General features: G+C 36.1%; 2 protein-coding genes across 3 annotated transcripts; one reads left to right on the top strand and one right to left on the bottom strand.

Moving 5' to 3' along the window:
* Positions 1 to 263: 263 nt before the first annotated feature.
* Positions 264 to 14,931, bottom strand: LOC6639632. Of its 2 annotated transcripts, XM_002062640.4 has the most exons (7): positions 14,762 to 14,931; positions 7,681 to 8,478; positions 5,607 to 5,733; positions 2,995 to 3,136; positions 2,663 to 2,739; positions 2,217 to 2,598; positions 264 to 2,151 (listed from the first exon to the last, which is right to left on the bottom strand). In XM_002062640.4, the coding sequence occupies exons 2-7, from the start codon at positions 8,353 to 8,355 to the stop codon at positions 621 to 623; spliced, it is 2,934 nt and encodes a 977-aa protein (XP_002062676.1). In that variant the 5' UTR covers positions 8,356 to 8,478; positions 14,762 to 14,931; the 3' UTR covers positions 264 to 620. The 2 variants fall into 2 exon arrangements, with proteins under 2 accessions (XP_002062676.1, XP_015034456.1); XM_015178970.3 differs by lacking the exons at positions 5,607 to 5,733; positions 7,681 to 8,478; positions 14,762 to 14,931 and adding an exon at positions 3,842 to 4,142.
* LOC6639635 (protein Aster-B) lies at positions 6,495 to 7,679 on the top strand. The gene has a single exon (XM_002062641.4). It carries the CDS (start codon positions 6,640 to 6,642, stop codon positions 7,558 to 7,560), a length of 921 nt encoding a protein of 306 aa, XP_002062677.1. The 5' UTR covers positions 6,495 to 6,639; the 3' UTR covers positions 7,561 to 7,679.
* Positions 14,932 to 15,520: the final 589 nt, after the last annotated feature.

The following is a 15,520-nucleotide window of genomic DNA, read 5'->3' as shown; positions in this document are numbered from 1 at the left end:
GTCATTTTGCATTGTAAATTGTAAGATCTAGGTATAAAAACGTCCATCCAATATATATATACATATATATTAGACATTATATTCAAGAAGAATTAAATCAAAACATTTGTAGGCTAAAGTTTCTGATTTTCGGAAATGCAGAAAAAAGCATGAACAATAACTTTTTTTAACTACATTTGTTTTTTTTTTCATGGAAGCAACTTTTTCAAATACAATTTTTCACTTTTTTTCTTAAAGATTTTTCATTGTTTTTAGTTTTTTTTCTTTTTCTTTTGCTTTTGTGTTGTTTTTTTTTTAGCAAATGCTTCTAAAAATCAGGGGAATTTTTCGTAAATTTCTTTTCCTGGTTGGTTTTAAAAGGGCTTTTCTTTAAATATATATTTTTTTTTGCGGTTTTTCATTTCTTTTTTTTTTTTTTTGTTGTTTTGTTCAATCACATTTCGAATTTCTATAGATTATTAGATTACTTTTTTTTTGTTTTGTTTTAAAATATGTTGCAACAACAATTTAGGTATTTTGAAATCAAATTGTACTTTAAACTTATCATCCCGTCCCCATTTCATCCCATACCAGCCAACTAACGATTTCGCCGCCGTTCTCCAGTGTTCGTGCTATTGCATTTAGAGCCTCTCCTCGGCTAGAATTTCGTTCAGTAAACGGTTGAGACTGTCCAGTCCAGTGATGAATCCGCCATCGGGCCCATGATGTACTGGGGCACCGCTGGGAGTGGGTAGCATGCTGCCATTGCGTGGAACGAAAGCTGTATGGGCAAAATCAATTAGCCGTACGTCTACAAAGCACCGCGAATCATCAGTGGGTGGTGCCGACATGTCTAGGGATTTGGAGCCAGCCTGCAGAGCAGCATTACGTGGCGCTGCGACTCCACTACTATTATTATTTTCGCCCTCTAAAGAGTCCAGGAGCATGCCAGCTAACATAGAATTGGTTAGATTCTCATAAGTCTTTTGCACACCGCCGCCGGATCCGGTTCCTGTTCCACCAGTTGTGGAGGAGGTGGAGGCCTTCGAGGGTGAGGAGACTGCCGACACTGGCGTTGAATTAATAGTGGACTTTTTGGCCTCATGCGACTCGCAGTCGCCATCCTGAGCCGCATAGTGTTCGTCGTCGTCCTTGCAACGCAAACGCTTGGCTGCTCCTTTCACCGATTTGATGGATGAGGCGCTTGAAGAGGCGGGTGATACCAGAGATTTGACACTGGTGTTGATGTTGGCAGGCTGCAGATCGACTCCATTGCTGGCTGCATCAAACGATTGCTGGGACTTGTAGCGCTTGAACATGGCCTCAGTGGGTCCCATAATGCTGCCCTCGTAATCAGAGCTGGCATCATCGGAGCTATTGTTGCATGTCTGGCGGCCACTGGCAACAGCTTTGATTTGCTCCGACAGGCCGGAGAAGTCATCGCTACTATTGCTGCTATAGTTCATCCACGAGTCACCGGAATGTGGCGATGAGGTCGTCACGCTGGGCAATGCTGGCTCTGGATCCAGGAATACTGTCTCTTCGGAAATTGGAATGAATGCAGGTGTGCTCTGTTGGCTATTGGCCTGGCCCTGGCCCTTGCCCTGCTGAGCAGCAGCAGACCTTGGCGAAGCAGCCTTGGTGGCGGCAGCCATAACGCCACAAGTGCGTGGAGGTGGCATGGCTACTGGATGCGACGAATGACCATGCTGTTGGTCCTCTTCTTCCTCCTCCTCCTCCTCCTCGTCGGTGGTTGTGGAACTTTGCTTAACCCCACGAGCTGCCGCCTCAGCAAAGCCACGCTTATGGAGATGACGACGAGTGGCCAGATTTAGACGCGAATTGGAATCGTTGGACGCATCCGCATCATAATTGCAGGCATCTCCACCAGTGCTGCTATTAGTGGCCGATGCATTGCCACTGTCGGCAGCCACCAAATGCAAATCATCATCGGTATCATGCGGCTCCAATTCATCGCCTGCATCATGACCCGCCTCATCCTCATCCTCAATATCATCCTCATCTATGCTATTATCGGGATGATAATCAAAGGCCGGGCCTGTGGCCAAGCTGGCTGCCGATTTCGGTGCCTCCAGCCAGTCCTCCGAATCCATAGCCGGTGGATGAGCCATGGGATTCTCCTCGAAACCCTCATAGACAATCAAGAGAGAGCTACAAAGAAGAAGAATGATTTGAGACAATGCGTAAGGAATCGAGTAAAAGCGGATCCTACTTACCAGGAATAGAATCTATAGCTAGATTGCTTCTCAATAACTCTTCTCAGTTGAAGCAAACGCTGTAGAATCTTGCGGATCACTCGAATCCTCAAGCGAAAACCATTGTAAAAGAAATCATGGAGAGCCTGCTTAAAGCCTCCCTCGTTCAGCTCCCTGCCCCAGTACTTGTCACGCTTTGCATATTGCTCCAGATCGGCCTGATAGGTCTGCATGCCACAGAGGCGCACACCCAGAGATCCCGATGTGCTGGCCGCACACTTGGCCATCTGTTTGGAACGCTTCTCGGCCGAGGCATCGTCGCCATGCTGGCGAGTGCCCATCTTCAGATCAAGTATGCAAGGATTACGGAATTGCGATGTAATATTCTCAAGCATAAGGAAATCTGCAAAACATTTGATTAATTAGTATTTAGTATTTAGTTGCATATCTTAAAAAGAATCACTTACATTGCTTATTGGAGTTATCAAGTTGAGAAATACTTTTAATAACATCGGCTGCTTGGCCATTTTTGTGCACCTTCATTCTGGAATAGTTAGAAATAATACAATCAGTTTTACAACCAAAGAATGTATATTACAGATACCAAGTACATATACGGCCATCTGATTTTCCAGAGTTTTTATTTTCGGTATCAGTATTTTTTAATGGGGACTTAATAGGAATTCCACTTTGTATTTTGTTTGATGGTAAATTAAACTAATACAGATTATCCGACTTTATCTCTTCAAGCCGGATAAACAGAATTTCGAATTATATTTCGATTTCATGTTGGACCTACCTTAACACATCGTCACGTTTACGCTTGGAGGCACTCATCTTACGGCCGGAAACCGATGGCGCCGGCGCTGCCTCCTCACGGAAATTGGGTGAATAGCGTTTCTCCAATTTGGCTCCACCCATGCTGGTTGCTTGCATAACGCCTGAAAATATAATGTGGAACCCGTATTGAAGATTAGTGGATATTGATTGGATAGTTAATCTACCTTAATGCATCAAGATTTGATGTCAAAAATTTCATGTAAAATTGAGGTTAGGTTCAATTCTTTTTTTCGGGTTAGACAATTAATGTGATTAAGAGAAATATGAACGAGACTATTACGACTGACTTACGGGAATTAATGTACATATATATGCAGAGATAACAAGAGAGAAAGAGAGAGAGAGATGACACAAAAGCAGACAAAGGATTACTAGAAATGCGATGACTTGGTTAAGGATAAAGATCCTCTCAATTGATCTCAATTCGATATAAAGATCAATTGAGTTCGATTAGTATGCCCAAACAAAATGTTGGCAATGAATATATGAATCAGACGGAAAACAAATGCTTGTTAATTATTTAAATTTAGGAGAAAAAAAAAATCTACATCTGATCTATGCAATATTTGTGCAATTACAGACTTAAGTAACAAAATTAAAAATAAATCTAGTTTTGTTTTTTTGTGTGCAAATATAGAGAAAAACGATCCATCATCAAGTGTATTGGGGCCCTAAATCTTAAAACTCACTTAGGAAAAACCGAAATAACTTAATTGTGTAACAAATTTTGTAATATATATTAGATAAATATATATATATATGTATATGTTTAGTAGTAGTATTTAAGGCGATTTATTCATACAAACCCTTGTCGGCCATTTCGGTCTTTGGTTTCGGTTTCGGTTTCAGTTTCGGTTAAAGCATTTCTAAATCGGGCTTTCTCGTACTGTGAGAGTCTCGCAATAATTAAGGTAGACAGACAGAGCAGAGCAGAGCCAGAGAGAGCAGAGAGATCCCGATCAGAGTAGTTCGGTTTCAGTGCAGAGTGATTATCGATCTGATGGATCGATAGATTGATCGATCGATGTTTCTTTCGTTTGTGTATGTGTGCATAGAAATCGTTTTCATATCGACGACACAACAACAATAACCGAGAGCACCGATTTCTGAACAAATATTTGTGTATATATATATACATATTAAGTATAGAGATAGAGAGAAAATGAAAAAAAAAAACTCGACTTATATAGAGAGATATATGTGGTTTATATATGTATAGTAACTGATATTTTACGCTTTTTTCTTTGGTCTTGGTTTTTTGTTTCGATTTTGGGTTACAACACAACACTCCGGCGGGGAATTTTTGGTTACGATTTGTGTTCGGTTTTTGGGGGTTCAGCGGGCGGGCAGATCGCAAGCGGGTCTGTCAGTCGAACCTTTGGATAATACGAACATAGAGCGCAAATGTAGTGGACAAAAAGAGTGACACGCCTCCAGATATAGCCAAAACTATATATAAATCGTTGTATAGTATGACCATATCAAAGGCGTGCCCCCATTAACTATTTTTTGTGGTATATATATCAAAGGAATTGGAATTGTAGAATTTTCTTGCATTTCTTTAATACTTTTCTTTTCGTACTTTTTTTTTAAACTTTTTTAAAAATTGTACAATTCTTAAAAGATTACTTTTTTCTTCTTTGATATATTTATTGCAACTGGATAAAAAAAAATTTTTTTTTTAAGTGTTTCAATTGTTTTCTTGTTTTTTTTTTTATTTTTTAGTTTCATGTGCGACTTACCCATTGTGGTCGGCTTTAGTTTTAATGTTTTTTTGTTACTAGACTACAAAAAAATGATGATTTCGATATCGAAAAGGCATATATACTCCCCCTTTCGCGGAGGAGTCAGTTATAGATAGAGAGATAGATAGATATTGTTACGTCGGCAGCTATAACATGATTTTGTTTTACGGATTTTATTATATTTCTGATATTTTTGGTAACTCAAAAAGTTCTTGTATTTTTTTTTTTTATTACAAATCTGTTAAAGCTATAGCTATAGCTATATATTGTATATGTAGTTAAGTTTCAGTTCAGTCTTTTTGGTTTTTTTTTTTTTTTTTAAAATTTTGTTTTTTTTGCTTATTTTTTTTTTTTGTTCTTTTTTTCTTTTTTTTTTATTTGATCATTTTCAAAGCACTTAAAAACTATAGATAACACATATATATAAATTTATGGTAGAAAAATTAGATGTATATAGTCTAAAAATAAAAAAATTATTTTTGGTTTTAGCTTTTTTTGTGGTTTTTTTTTTTTGTTTGGCTAAGGACGATACAAGAGGAGCGCATAATTTTTCATCTTATTATTTTTTTTTTGTTTTTGGCGAGTTAGTACAAAATAAATAGGTTTTTTAATGTTTTTTTTTTTTAAACTCAAGACAAATGGACACAATGCTAAGCATATTATATATTTATTTTATTTTTTTTTAGTTGTTGTTGATTCGATTGTATGAAACGAAAGATCAAATGAAGCGCTTCGATAGAATCGATAAATTGTTTCGATTTTTAAATTCGTTTTTGTGTTTATTTTTTTTCAAATGTGTTTTCTTAGAAAACAGTCGGTATCTTACCTTTGTATTTGGGCACAAACTTCAGTATGTCCTGCGGAATGTTCTGATAAAAGTCCAATTCCCGCAAATTCAGAGGCTTGATCACCGTCGACTGATTGAGCAGCAAAAGGCGAGTGTGTCCTCCAACCTGGAAATCGGCGAGATAAAAGACAATTAATACTTGATAACAACAATTGAGATACTTTCTTTCTGTATTATGCCAAGTTATCTTAAATTTTCGAGTCAGCCTATTTGTTATCCTATTTTTAAAGGTAATTCTAGGCACGAGGTTGCTTAAAAATCTACTGATTATCCTCTGAAGAATTAGCTAAGATTATCTGAAGGAACATTTCGTTTCTTGTAGTTCTGTGTGCAAAATTATTAATCCACTTAATGTCATTGTTTTCGAAAAATAAAGTTCTTGTCGCGTGGCCATAACCCCCACCTTCTATACATTTGTATAATATAGATATCTATATCTTATCACTCAGGTGGGTCTACGTCATTCGACGGCATCAAAGAGCATTTAGGGGGCTATTTACTTTTTAAGTCCAGCGAAAGTGCTTTGAAATTATAAGTGAAATATCAGTTAATAACTTTATCAAGCTCATATATCAAGAGTGTGAACATTCAATTGATTGATAAGAATGTCTGCAAAAAAAAAAGGTTGCGAAACTCATTTGTCTATAGTTTATAATTTATCAAAGTTAAAAAATTGATATTGACCGATCGCTTCTCTGGGCTTATGGGTAGAGATAACTCTATACTATATAGAGTGAACACTCTCTCCATTTCTCTCTGTTGAGTCACATTTATAAATGGAAACGCTTTTTTGGGAACTCTTTGAAGTGTGTCCTCAATTTTAAATAGTAGGTGTTGAGTTATTTAAAAACTTGTTGTTTTTTGTTCTCCTTTTGTTTGTTGATATGTTTATTGATAATTGACAATCGGTTTGTGGAATTTACTTGTCATTAATTTCTTGATACTTTGGGCAATGGTTGGGATTCTCGACTAACTTGAAATACCAACAAATTACTGTCACATTTTGTGTGCCATGAAAGGCTGGAAGCGCTGGAAACGAGGTTTTGGGAAACGGAGGACAACAACATCCTCAGGGACAACCGCAGTGCAACGCGGGAGTTCCTTATCTAATGCGAGTGTCGGTTCATCGGGGGCTGGGACACCACGTAAAAGCAAAAATGGGTCAGGAAAACATCGCAAGAAATCCGTAGTCAATCGCAAGCAATCCCATCCGAATAGTTCTAGCAAGAATTCACGTGTCAACTCGCGTGGCATAAGCCAAAGTCAGAGTGTAATTGCGAGTGGGGGAAGTCAGAGTAGTCGCCTCCAAGAAGCAGCAGTTTCGGCCGTGTCCTTTAAGAATCCATTTTTTGTGCGTAGAAGCTATGGGCCAGAAGGTTATCCAATGGTATGCGATGCGACCCACGAAGGACGCATTATTCTGCGAGAGGAATTCAATCTGCCCGTCGATATACTCTTCAATATGCTCTTCTCCAACACGTCGACGTTCCTCAGAAATTTTCACGAGAAACGTCAGTCCAGAGATCTCAATATGGGCGAATGGATAACCGTCCCGAATGGGGATCGTGAACGCACTGTCAAGGTCACTGTGGCCCTGCAGGGCAATGTCGGTCCAAAGACCTCCAATGTCACGGAATACCAGACAATACGCAAGTGCAGTGAAGCAGGTAAATTGTACTCAATCGATGTGAATTCCACCAATGCGGGCATACCCTATGCGGATGCTTTTAATGTCGAAATGCATTTTTGTATGAAGTGCACAGTGGAAAATCATACGGACGTTGTGATCTTTGCCCAGGTGAAATTCATCAAGTCTGTGTGGGCTGTGATTAAGACATTCATCGAGAAGAATACTTATGCCGGACTCGAGGAATTCTTTCAGTCCATGCAAAAGGAATTGCATGAGGAATTTAACAATACTAAAAAGTCATGAGAACAATTTCAATCCCAATCCCACTTCCAATTCAAATATATGTTGTGCTCTATTCTTAAACCGATTGTCAGTTGAAACAATATAAAAAAATAAATATTGTCTAATGTATATAAAACAAACCTGATTGGATAGCGGGTGTACTGCCACTTCATCCTCAACATTATCCAAAAGATCCTTGCCAAGTTGGCCACTCTTCGAGGAGGTCTGAGAGCTTTGTGCCGTTTCCGAGCATTGTCTTAGCCAAGTTGGTGGTTGAGATGTTGTTGTTGGTTTAACCGCAGCAACCGCTGTTGGTGTATTATTGCAAGTGCTGCTGCTATTGTTGTTGATGCTGGAGCCAGAGCCGGAGCTAGAGCTGGAGCTTGAGTTAGAGCTTGAATTGGAGCTCACTGATAGCTGCTGAAGATTAGCAGTTACCAAACTGCTGCTACTAGTTGCTCTTGGACCAACGACAGCAACATTTTGTTGCGGTGTAGTTGCTGTTGCTGCTGCTGCTGCCGACGAGGATGTGGCTGATGTTTGTAGAAAACTTGAGCCGCTGGCAAATTGCAGCTGGGATTGCAATTGGCTTAGGCTAGTTGAGATTTGGGCAACAAGTTGATGTTGTTGTTGTTGCTGTTGTTGCTGCTGCTGCTGCTGCTGTTGTTGTTGGTGCTGCTGCTGCTGCTGCTGTTGGAGTAAATCACGTCCATGGATGCGTTGTTGTTGTTGTTGATGTTGTATATTTGGAACATGTTGCTGATATGACGACAAGTCAGAATCTCCCATGCCCCAATCCCCCAAGAAATATACCATTCCCTGCCACACGAAACAGTTTAACGAATTTGTTAATTTTATTTAAAAAAAGTCACTTTTTTGCAGGAAACAAATCCTCCTTTCTCCTCTAAGGATGCGTTCTCCTTGTTGCTGTTGTTGTATCTGCAAATAGATAAAACAATGAATTAGTCATTTTAAGTAATTTGGGTTAGTTAGACTAACTAAATAAGGGTAAATCCCCTCGGCAGTTCCAATGATAACTTTAAATGGAGGGAAACTGGTTTTTTTTTATTACATGGAAACAACATCAAAGAGAGAGAATGAGAGAGAGATAGAGAGAGAGACTAAGTTCATTGTCATTTCCCCCTTTAACTGTTAACATTAACAAAACAATAACAATCAAATGAAAATGTAAATTTTCAGTTCCGGTTATACTCAATTGAATATCAATTACAATAATGCAAAAAGGGGTTTTCATTAAATCTAGAGAGAAGTAACCAGATTGCGATCATTCAAATAGAAGCTTAAACAAATGGTATGACTTGAATCTATATCTTAGAACTTACATCGTCAAAATGTAAGAAGAATGAACTTACTTTTGATAATTCTATGTTTTTGTTAAATTTTTCGACTGATCGATAGTTCTAGAAGAATTGACAAGTTTGATATAATTTTTTGACTCTCTTGATGTAGAGAGAGCTGCATGAATGATAGAAAAATCAATCAGAGTTAACAATTCAAATCGAAATGAATGAATTGAATGACTTTGAAAATCGACTTCAAGTGAATGAACATTCAAACGAAACAAAACGAATTGAATGAGTTAGAAAGTAAGACCAACTCATTGTCGAATCCCAATTCTGAGTTTAGTATTTATTTGTATTAAACTTGTGTGGTCGGCAGCTCAGTGGGATCTACTCAGACCACAATAATGTTGTTATCGAGTTCAAAAGATGATTTTTTTTTTTCCAACTAATGAAGTAATATTGAAAATTATATATTAGATTTATGTATTTCGTGGCAATAAGGAAATTCTTTTAAATTAAAGTTTGCAAGATTTGTCCCAAAATGTCCCCAAGATTTGTCACGCGCACTAAAATTTTATATATTCGGGCTAACCCGAAAAATTATTTTAAAAATGCACATTTAGTTAAAATAAATTATTGCCAAACTTGGTTTGAATGGCTTAGAAAATGATTTATTTACTAATACATTTTAAAATGTTCTAAAAATAAGTTCCCCGACTCCAAATATTTTTATCTTCTTTATTCTACCAACTATTAAGTTATTGAAATAGAGAATTGTTTCTTTTGATCCGCCGCTGTGTAGAGTATAGCAAAGTGGATGCCCTCGCAATGGGTGGCTTTATTTTTCAAGCTGATCCATTTTAAATTTATACATTTAAATATTTAAATACAATAATTCATACGTTTAGTTAAAACAAATGCAATCCCTTTGCAAGGTAAATGATCTTTCTTGTCACATGAGAGCGAAAAGAAGAGAGAGAGAGGGTTTATTTTTACAAAACACGCAAATGCCTAAAGATTGCCATTAATAGATCAGCTTTTGTTTTTGTTTTTTCTTCTCTTAATACACACAACAACAAGTCCAAGTAAAGATAAACACTGAATACCCAACAGACGGACGATCAAAGATCATTAACCCTCTGGGATATACTTATAGACAATGGTTTAGTTCATTGGCTTCTCTCCTCTCCTATGTCTGTCCCATTCTCTCCCATTCTGAATATCATTCTGAAGAGAAGTTTGTTCCCATATAGTAAATTGATCCCATTTCAAGCTCAATATATAACAATCTCCAATGAAGCGTGTTGTTAATTACTTTTTGAGGGGATTTAGCCAAGCGTATGACACGTGTAAATGATTGAACTAACTAGGCAGAAAATGGGAGGAGTAGTGGGAGGAGGAACACCTGGAGGAAGTTTATTTTCTATTGAATTGAATGGTAATTGGCCGCCCACTTTTATCGCCTTCTGTTTTGTTGGATTCCCTTTAAAAAACAAAACACAATAGACCTCAGACAGACGCAGATGGTTTGGTTAATTCTTAGTAATTAACTTAACAATTCATTGCAGTGGCACTTGGTTTATTTCTCTAATCTAACTTAGATAACTTTAAGTAATTATGGAGAATGTGTGTGTTCTGGGATTCACATTTGGTTGACAACATTTTGAGTGATTCATTCCAGAAAACGAGAAGCAAAATGAAAAATAATTGCAGTCTTTTTTTTTTGACAATTTCTCAAAGTCATACGGAAACATTTCTATGTGTATTTGCTTAGTATATAAACTATTCAAATCATTAATTAAATCGGACGATGAACGATGAGCATAGAGCAATAGAAACAGAAATACTATATACTTTGATTCGTGTCAATTGCGCTGCAGACACAAATGAATCAGCAAAATATATGGTAGTCTTATCAAAAAGATCGATGGAAAAATTGTAAGTGGGGCAAAATTTACTTTGAGTAATCTGTATGCAAAACACTTTTCCAATGTTTGGCAACTTGTGGGGGGGTTGTGAGGTGGGGAGAAAGGCGGTTGGGTTCTATCAACAGACACAAACAGACCTAGCAGAACTCACCCAACACAATGAAGGAGAAACTGGGTCACTCTAGTGAAAACAGCTGCAGTTTACCCAAGGAGAGACAGAGAGAGAGAAAGAGACGGCGCCTAATTGTTTAACTTTGTTGTAAAGTGTAACGACTCTATTAATATTAATATTATTGCCAAATCACAGAAATCAGCTGACAGCTGATCTACTCGCCTACACCAGAAAGACGCAAATATGAAACGTCTGGTCAGCAACAACAACAAGAAAATAATCATAACTGGAATTTCTGTCGAGCAATGACAACAAAGCCACACAATCGCCTATATAAATATACATATATGCATATATACATATTTATAGATATGGCTTACAGACTTATACACTCTCTTACGTATCTGCATATACAAACAATAGCCAAGCAATTCACACGATAGTTTAACTTTTAATCAGACTAAACGACTTTCAAATGCTCTTTCATACTTTAACACCTCCACAAAAGATGACACAAAGATCCAAAGGATATATACATCTTCTAGACGTATCTTTTCATGAATTGATGTGAAGGTTATTGAAGGTTTGCCCCATCTAACATTGTATTTTAGCCTTATAATATTATTTTTCTGCCCTTGCTAATTAGACATCAAGGAAAATGCCAGGGAAATCGTTTTAATCATTGTCTCTAACCTAGTAAATCAAGGAAATTATAGGAAAAAACTTATTCAGAAGATCTTTTATTGAATATATGGAGCTAAAAGCGATAAGAATTGATCGATAGCCTCTCTCTCTCTCTCTTTGAGGTCTTTAATAATGCGATATGTTTAATTCCAAATCAGATTGATTGATCGATATACTTTATAATCTATATATGGAATAATTGAAGTGAAATTGGTATTGAGATATAGCATAGACGGATCTAGGGAGAGTCCAAGCAGTATTTCGAGTACTTCATACCTTCTTTCCGCGCACTTTGTACCCGCAACCAGTGAGTATTCCAAAGAGCTGAGAAAGGGGTGAAACACATGTCTCTGTTATCCATATAAGAATCCTTATCGAAAAGAAGGATCTTATTAAGTCTACAAGTCTTTAGTTTGGAATAAAACTAATATCGATTATAAGTTAATCATTTTCTTAATACGCAAAACTTTCTTAAGGGCATCTGAAGATGTATATAGATATAGAATCGCAGTTTATAATATGTATCTCGGTCACCACATATAAAATTTAGATAATATGTGTGAATTATTAAATAAATATTTGCCTAAATCAATAGCCAAAGCCACGATACTCAGTCTCGAAAGTGGCAAAAAGAAAAAAAATAAAAACAAAATGCAAAAAAAAATCGAAAAGAAGAAAAATAAACAAATTGTTTTTTTTTTTGGCTGGGTAAGGGGGGGTTTATTTTGGCATGCGAACTGCATTTGTAAGTAACAAATGAAAACAACAACGAAAAGAAATAAATAAAAGTAGGAAACTGAATGTAGAGCACACGACTGGATTTTCAATGAGGAGGAAGAGTAGGAGGAAGAGAAGGAGGAAGTGCTCCCATTAAATACAACAACAACAACAAAAAAATGTAAAAAGGAATAAAGAAAGAACCAAAAAGAGGCTCGTCGTCGTTCCACAGACCCAATAAATGAGATGAATATATATCTTTCTCTATATAAATATATACAAACAAATTCCAAGTCTTGAGTTCCACAACATTTCAAAATGAACTCTGCCCTCCTCTTCCTTCTCTGTCACCATAAAATTGATAAGCCAAAAGAAAAAAACAAAAAACAAAATAACGAAAAAAAAAATTTTGCAATTCGCTTGGCAACAACAAAAACAATTACTTCAAAGTTTAATAAACCAATGAAACGAGGGGCGAACAACAACTACAGGAAAAACAACAAATTATTGTTTATAAAAAATAAATATAAACAAATACGCATAGTTGATGGGGATTTTTTTTTTTGAGTTCTAGCGTTGTTTAGCAGAAGAAAAGTGTTTGGAAGAAGTTTTCCATCCAATGCCATAATCACATTCTTATCTCTCAAGTATTATCCACTTAAAAGTGGCAAACAGAGATCAAAAGTCTAGACAAGTTTAGATTTCGTAACCAAAAACGTGAAATAAACAATTATTAATAAGAAGACTAAACATGGAAATGTTTTCTTAACAAAAGGATCAAGCTAAACATTTATTAATAGAAAATCTTGAGATCTAATGGAAATTAGTAGGACTCAAAGTGTTGCTCAGGCAAAAGAATATAATTAGTCACCCAGTGCGTAGAAAATGCGCTCTAAAAATATTGAACTGACAATTTTTAGAGGCCTCATCAATCACTTGATACATAGAGTATAAGGAAATGTTACTATAGAGGCTACTAAATTGGCTGTGGACTAGTTATGATGACTTTAAAATAGGATCAATGATGACAGGAAGTCTTCTTATTGCTAAGAAATACTCAAATTGTCGTCATCAAGACAATATAGGGAAAGACAAAAGTCTGTCAACAATCTCAAGTACGTATGTACATACTTATATATATTTCTCTAGTGTGAATCACAGTTAAACCAGTTTATTATTATCAAAAACTTTTCTTAGATAATAATATTAAAAGGTCAAGTTGTCTGTCTTATTCTTTCCAATCAATTATTAGTCACTTTTCATATATAGAAAAATTCGAATTATCCTGATTTAATTTTATGTATTCTTTATTTAAGATCTATTCTTAGTGGGACACTTATTAATTTGTTATTGTCAATTATATATTTTTAATGAATTTGCGTTAGAAAACCCAACCAAATTATATTCAATGTAAAGTTTAATGTCTAAACATTGTTACAAAAGAAATATTTAAATAAATTGAATGGTTCCAGAATATCAGAACAAAAGATGGATTATCTAGAATGAATATGATCCCGATTGACCCTTATAAATCGACTCCTACTGTATAGGTACATATATATATATATGTACATTCAAACAGAAACGATGTTGCCCTTTTCAGAAACGAAATCGAGTTCAGCGAATGAGAGTAAAAAAGAAAGCAAAATGTCAAAGCGATAAAGCAAAACAAAATTCCCTCAAACAAGTGTCGAGGGCTAAACTGAACCGATTCAAGTTAAAATAACTCAAGTATAGAGTGATTTATAGTACTTGAAAACTCAACTAGTTATTTTAATGTTTATATTGTTAAACATTTGTAATGGCAATTAGTCATACTTAAATAAATTACAATGGAAAACTTTTCGCCAAAAAAACTTTCTGTAAGGGGAATTTTTTCGCTACAAGCGAAACCAGTTTTGATTTAAAGATATAAATGTTTTTGATCAGGTTGATTATGGATTGCAGGTACCAAAACAAAAAGCAGCTGTATCTCACCCGCACACACACATATACTCACACAGACACTATGTTTTAGTCAGCTATACAGAAGCACAGCCACATAAAAGAAACGTAGATAAAACGTATTCACAACAGAAAAAAAAGAAACAGATTAACACAAAAGAAAGATAATGAAAGAATGCAATAAATTACTGAACAATGACGTTGTTATTGCGGTGAGAGAATCTCTCACCATGACGTCACAAATGTAAAACAACAATGTACAAACACAAACAATAGAAATTCCCATACAGAAAATCAAATTTTAACCAAAAAAAAAACCATATATTTCGTTACGCAGTTAAACAAATCACGTTGTCATCTCTAGCTACCCCGAAGTGAGTAAAACTCACTCGCGCTATCCCTCTCTCTTTCTCTCTCTCGCTCTTTGGCTATTTTTACAGTACACATACACAGAAACGGAGAAGAAAAAAAAAGACCAACAAAAAAAAAGACCAAAAATTACAAAAACGATTAAACTTCTTTTGGCTTTTTACCTTTTGCTAAAGATCAACTTTGTGATATTCTTCTATGAATTTCCAATTAGTTTTCATTCAATTTGGCATTTTCCATACACGTATGTCACACACACGCACACACTTTACACAGAGATCTACACGAATCCACACACACACAGATAAAACTTCTCAATTAAAATTGGATTTTTTTTTGCCTTTTCTTACACGCGCGTTTTTTTTTCTTTTCTTTTTCCTTTTTGCTTATTTTGCACTTTATCACACACACACGAGCGTTGTCCGCTAAGCACGTCCGTTCGAAGCGAAGTTTGTAAAAAAACAGCGACCAGCAAATAGTGGGAGGGTACAACATTTCTTCATTTCCCATCTTGGAACCTCTATTTGAGCATGTTTCCCACTATTTTATGCCTACATTTGTTGGGCTCGCCGTCGCACAGTGGAACAGAACCGTGCATATGATCATCATTATGAAGAGCACGACAGCGGACTATAGGAATTTAAAAATGATTTTTGCTTATTCGTTTAAAAACGTGACATGACATGATTGTTGTTGTCTCTAAGAAATAAATGATAACTAAGTAATATAATATTTTGATAAAACACCACATTTTATAGCTTGAATAAAAAACTTAATAATTAACACTTTGGTTTTCTATTCTTATCCAATTCATTCACGATTTCTCACTACTTGTTTACGAACAATTGATAATAAAATTTAAATATTTGATTAATATGTGGTTTACATCCCACAGTGCTCTGACTGCGCAGCTGCAGTTGTTT

The sequence above is a fragment of the Drosophila willistoni genome (assembly GCF_018902025.1).
Source record: "Drosophila willistoni isolate 14030-0811.24 chromosome 2L unlocalized genomic scaffold, UCI_dwil_1.1 Seg196, whole genome shotgun sequence".
Taxonomy (NCBI): Eukaryota; Metazoa; Arthropoda; class Insecta; order Diptera; family Drosophilidae; genus Drosophila; species Drosophila willistoni.
This window is presented reverse-complemented; position numbering and strand designations above follow the sequence as displayed.

Coding starts and splice junctions, on each gene's coding strand:
- LOC6639635 (XM_002062641.4), top strand. CDS start 6,640: ATGAAAGGCTGGAAGCGCTGGAAACGAGGTTTTGGGAAACGGAGGACA.
- LOC6639632 (XM_002062640.4), bottom strand. CDS start 8,355: ATGGTATATTTCTTGGGGGATTGGGGCATGGGAGATTCTGACTTGTCG. Junction 5,734..7,680: donor TACACCCGCTATCCAATCAG/GTTTGTTTTATA, acceptor GCCGATTTCCAG/GTTGGAGGACACACTCGCCT. Junction 2,152..2,216: donor AGCTATAGATTCTATTCCTG/GTAAGTAGGATC, acceptor TCTTCTTTGTAG/CTCTCTCTTGATTGTCTATG.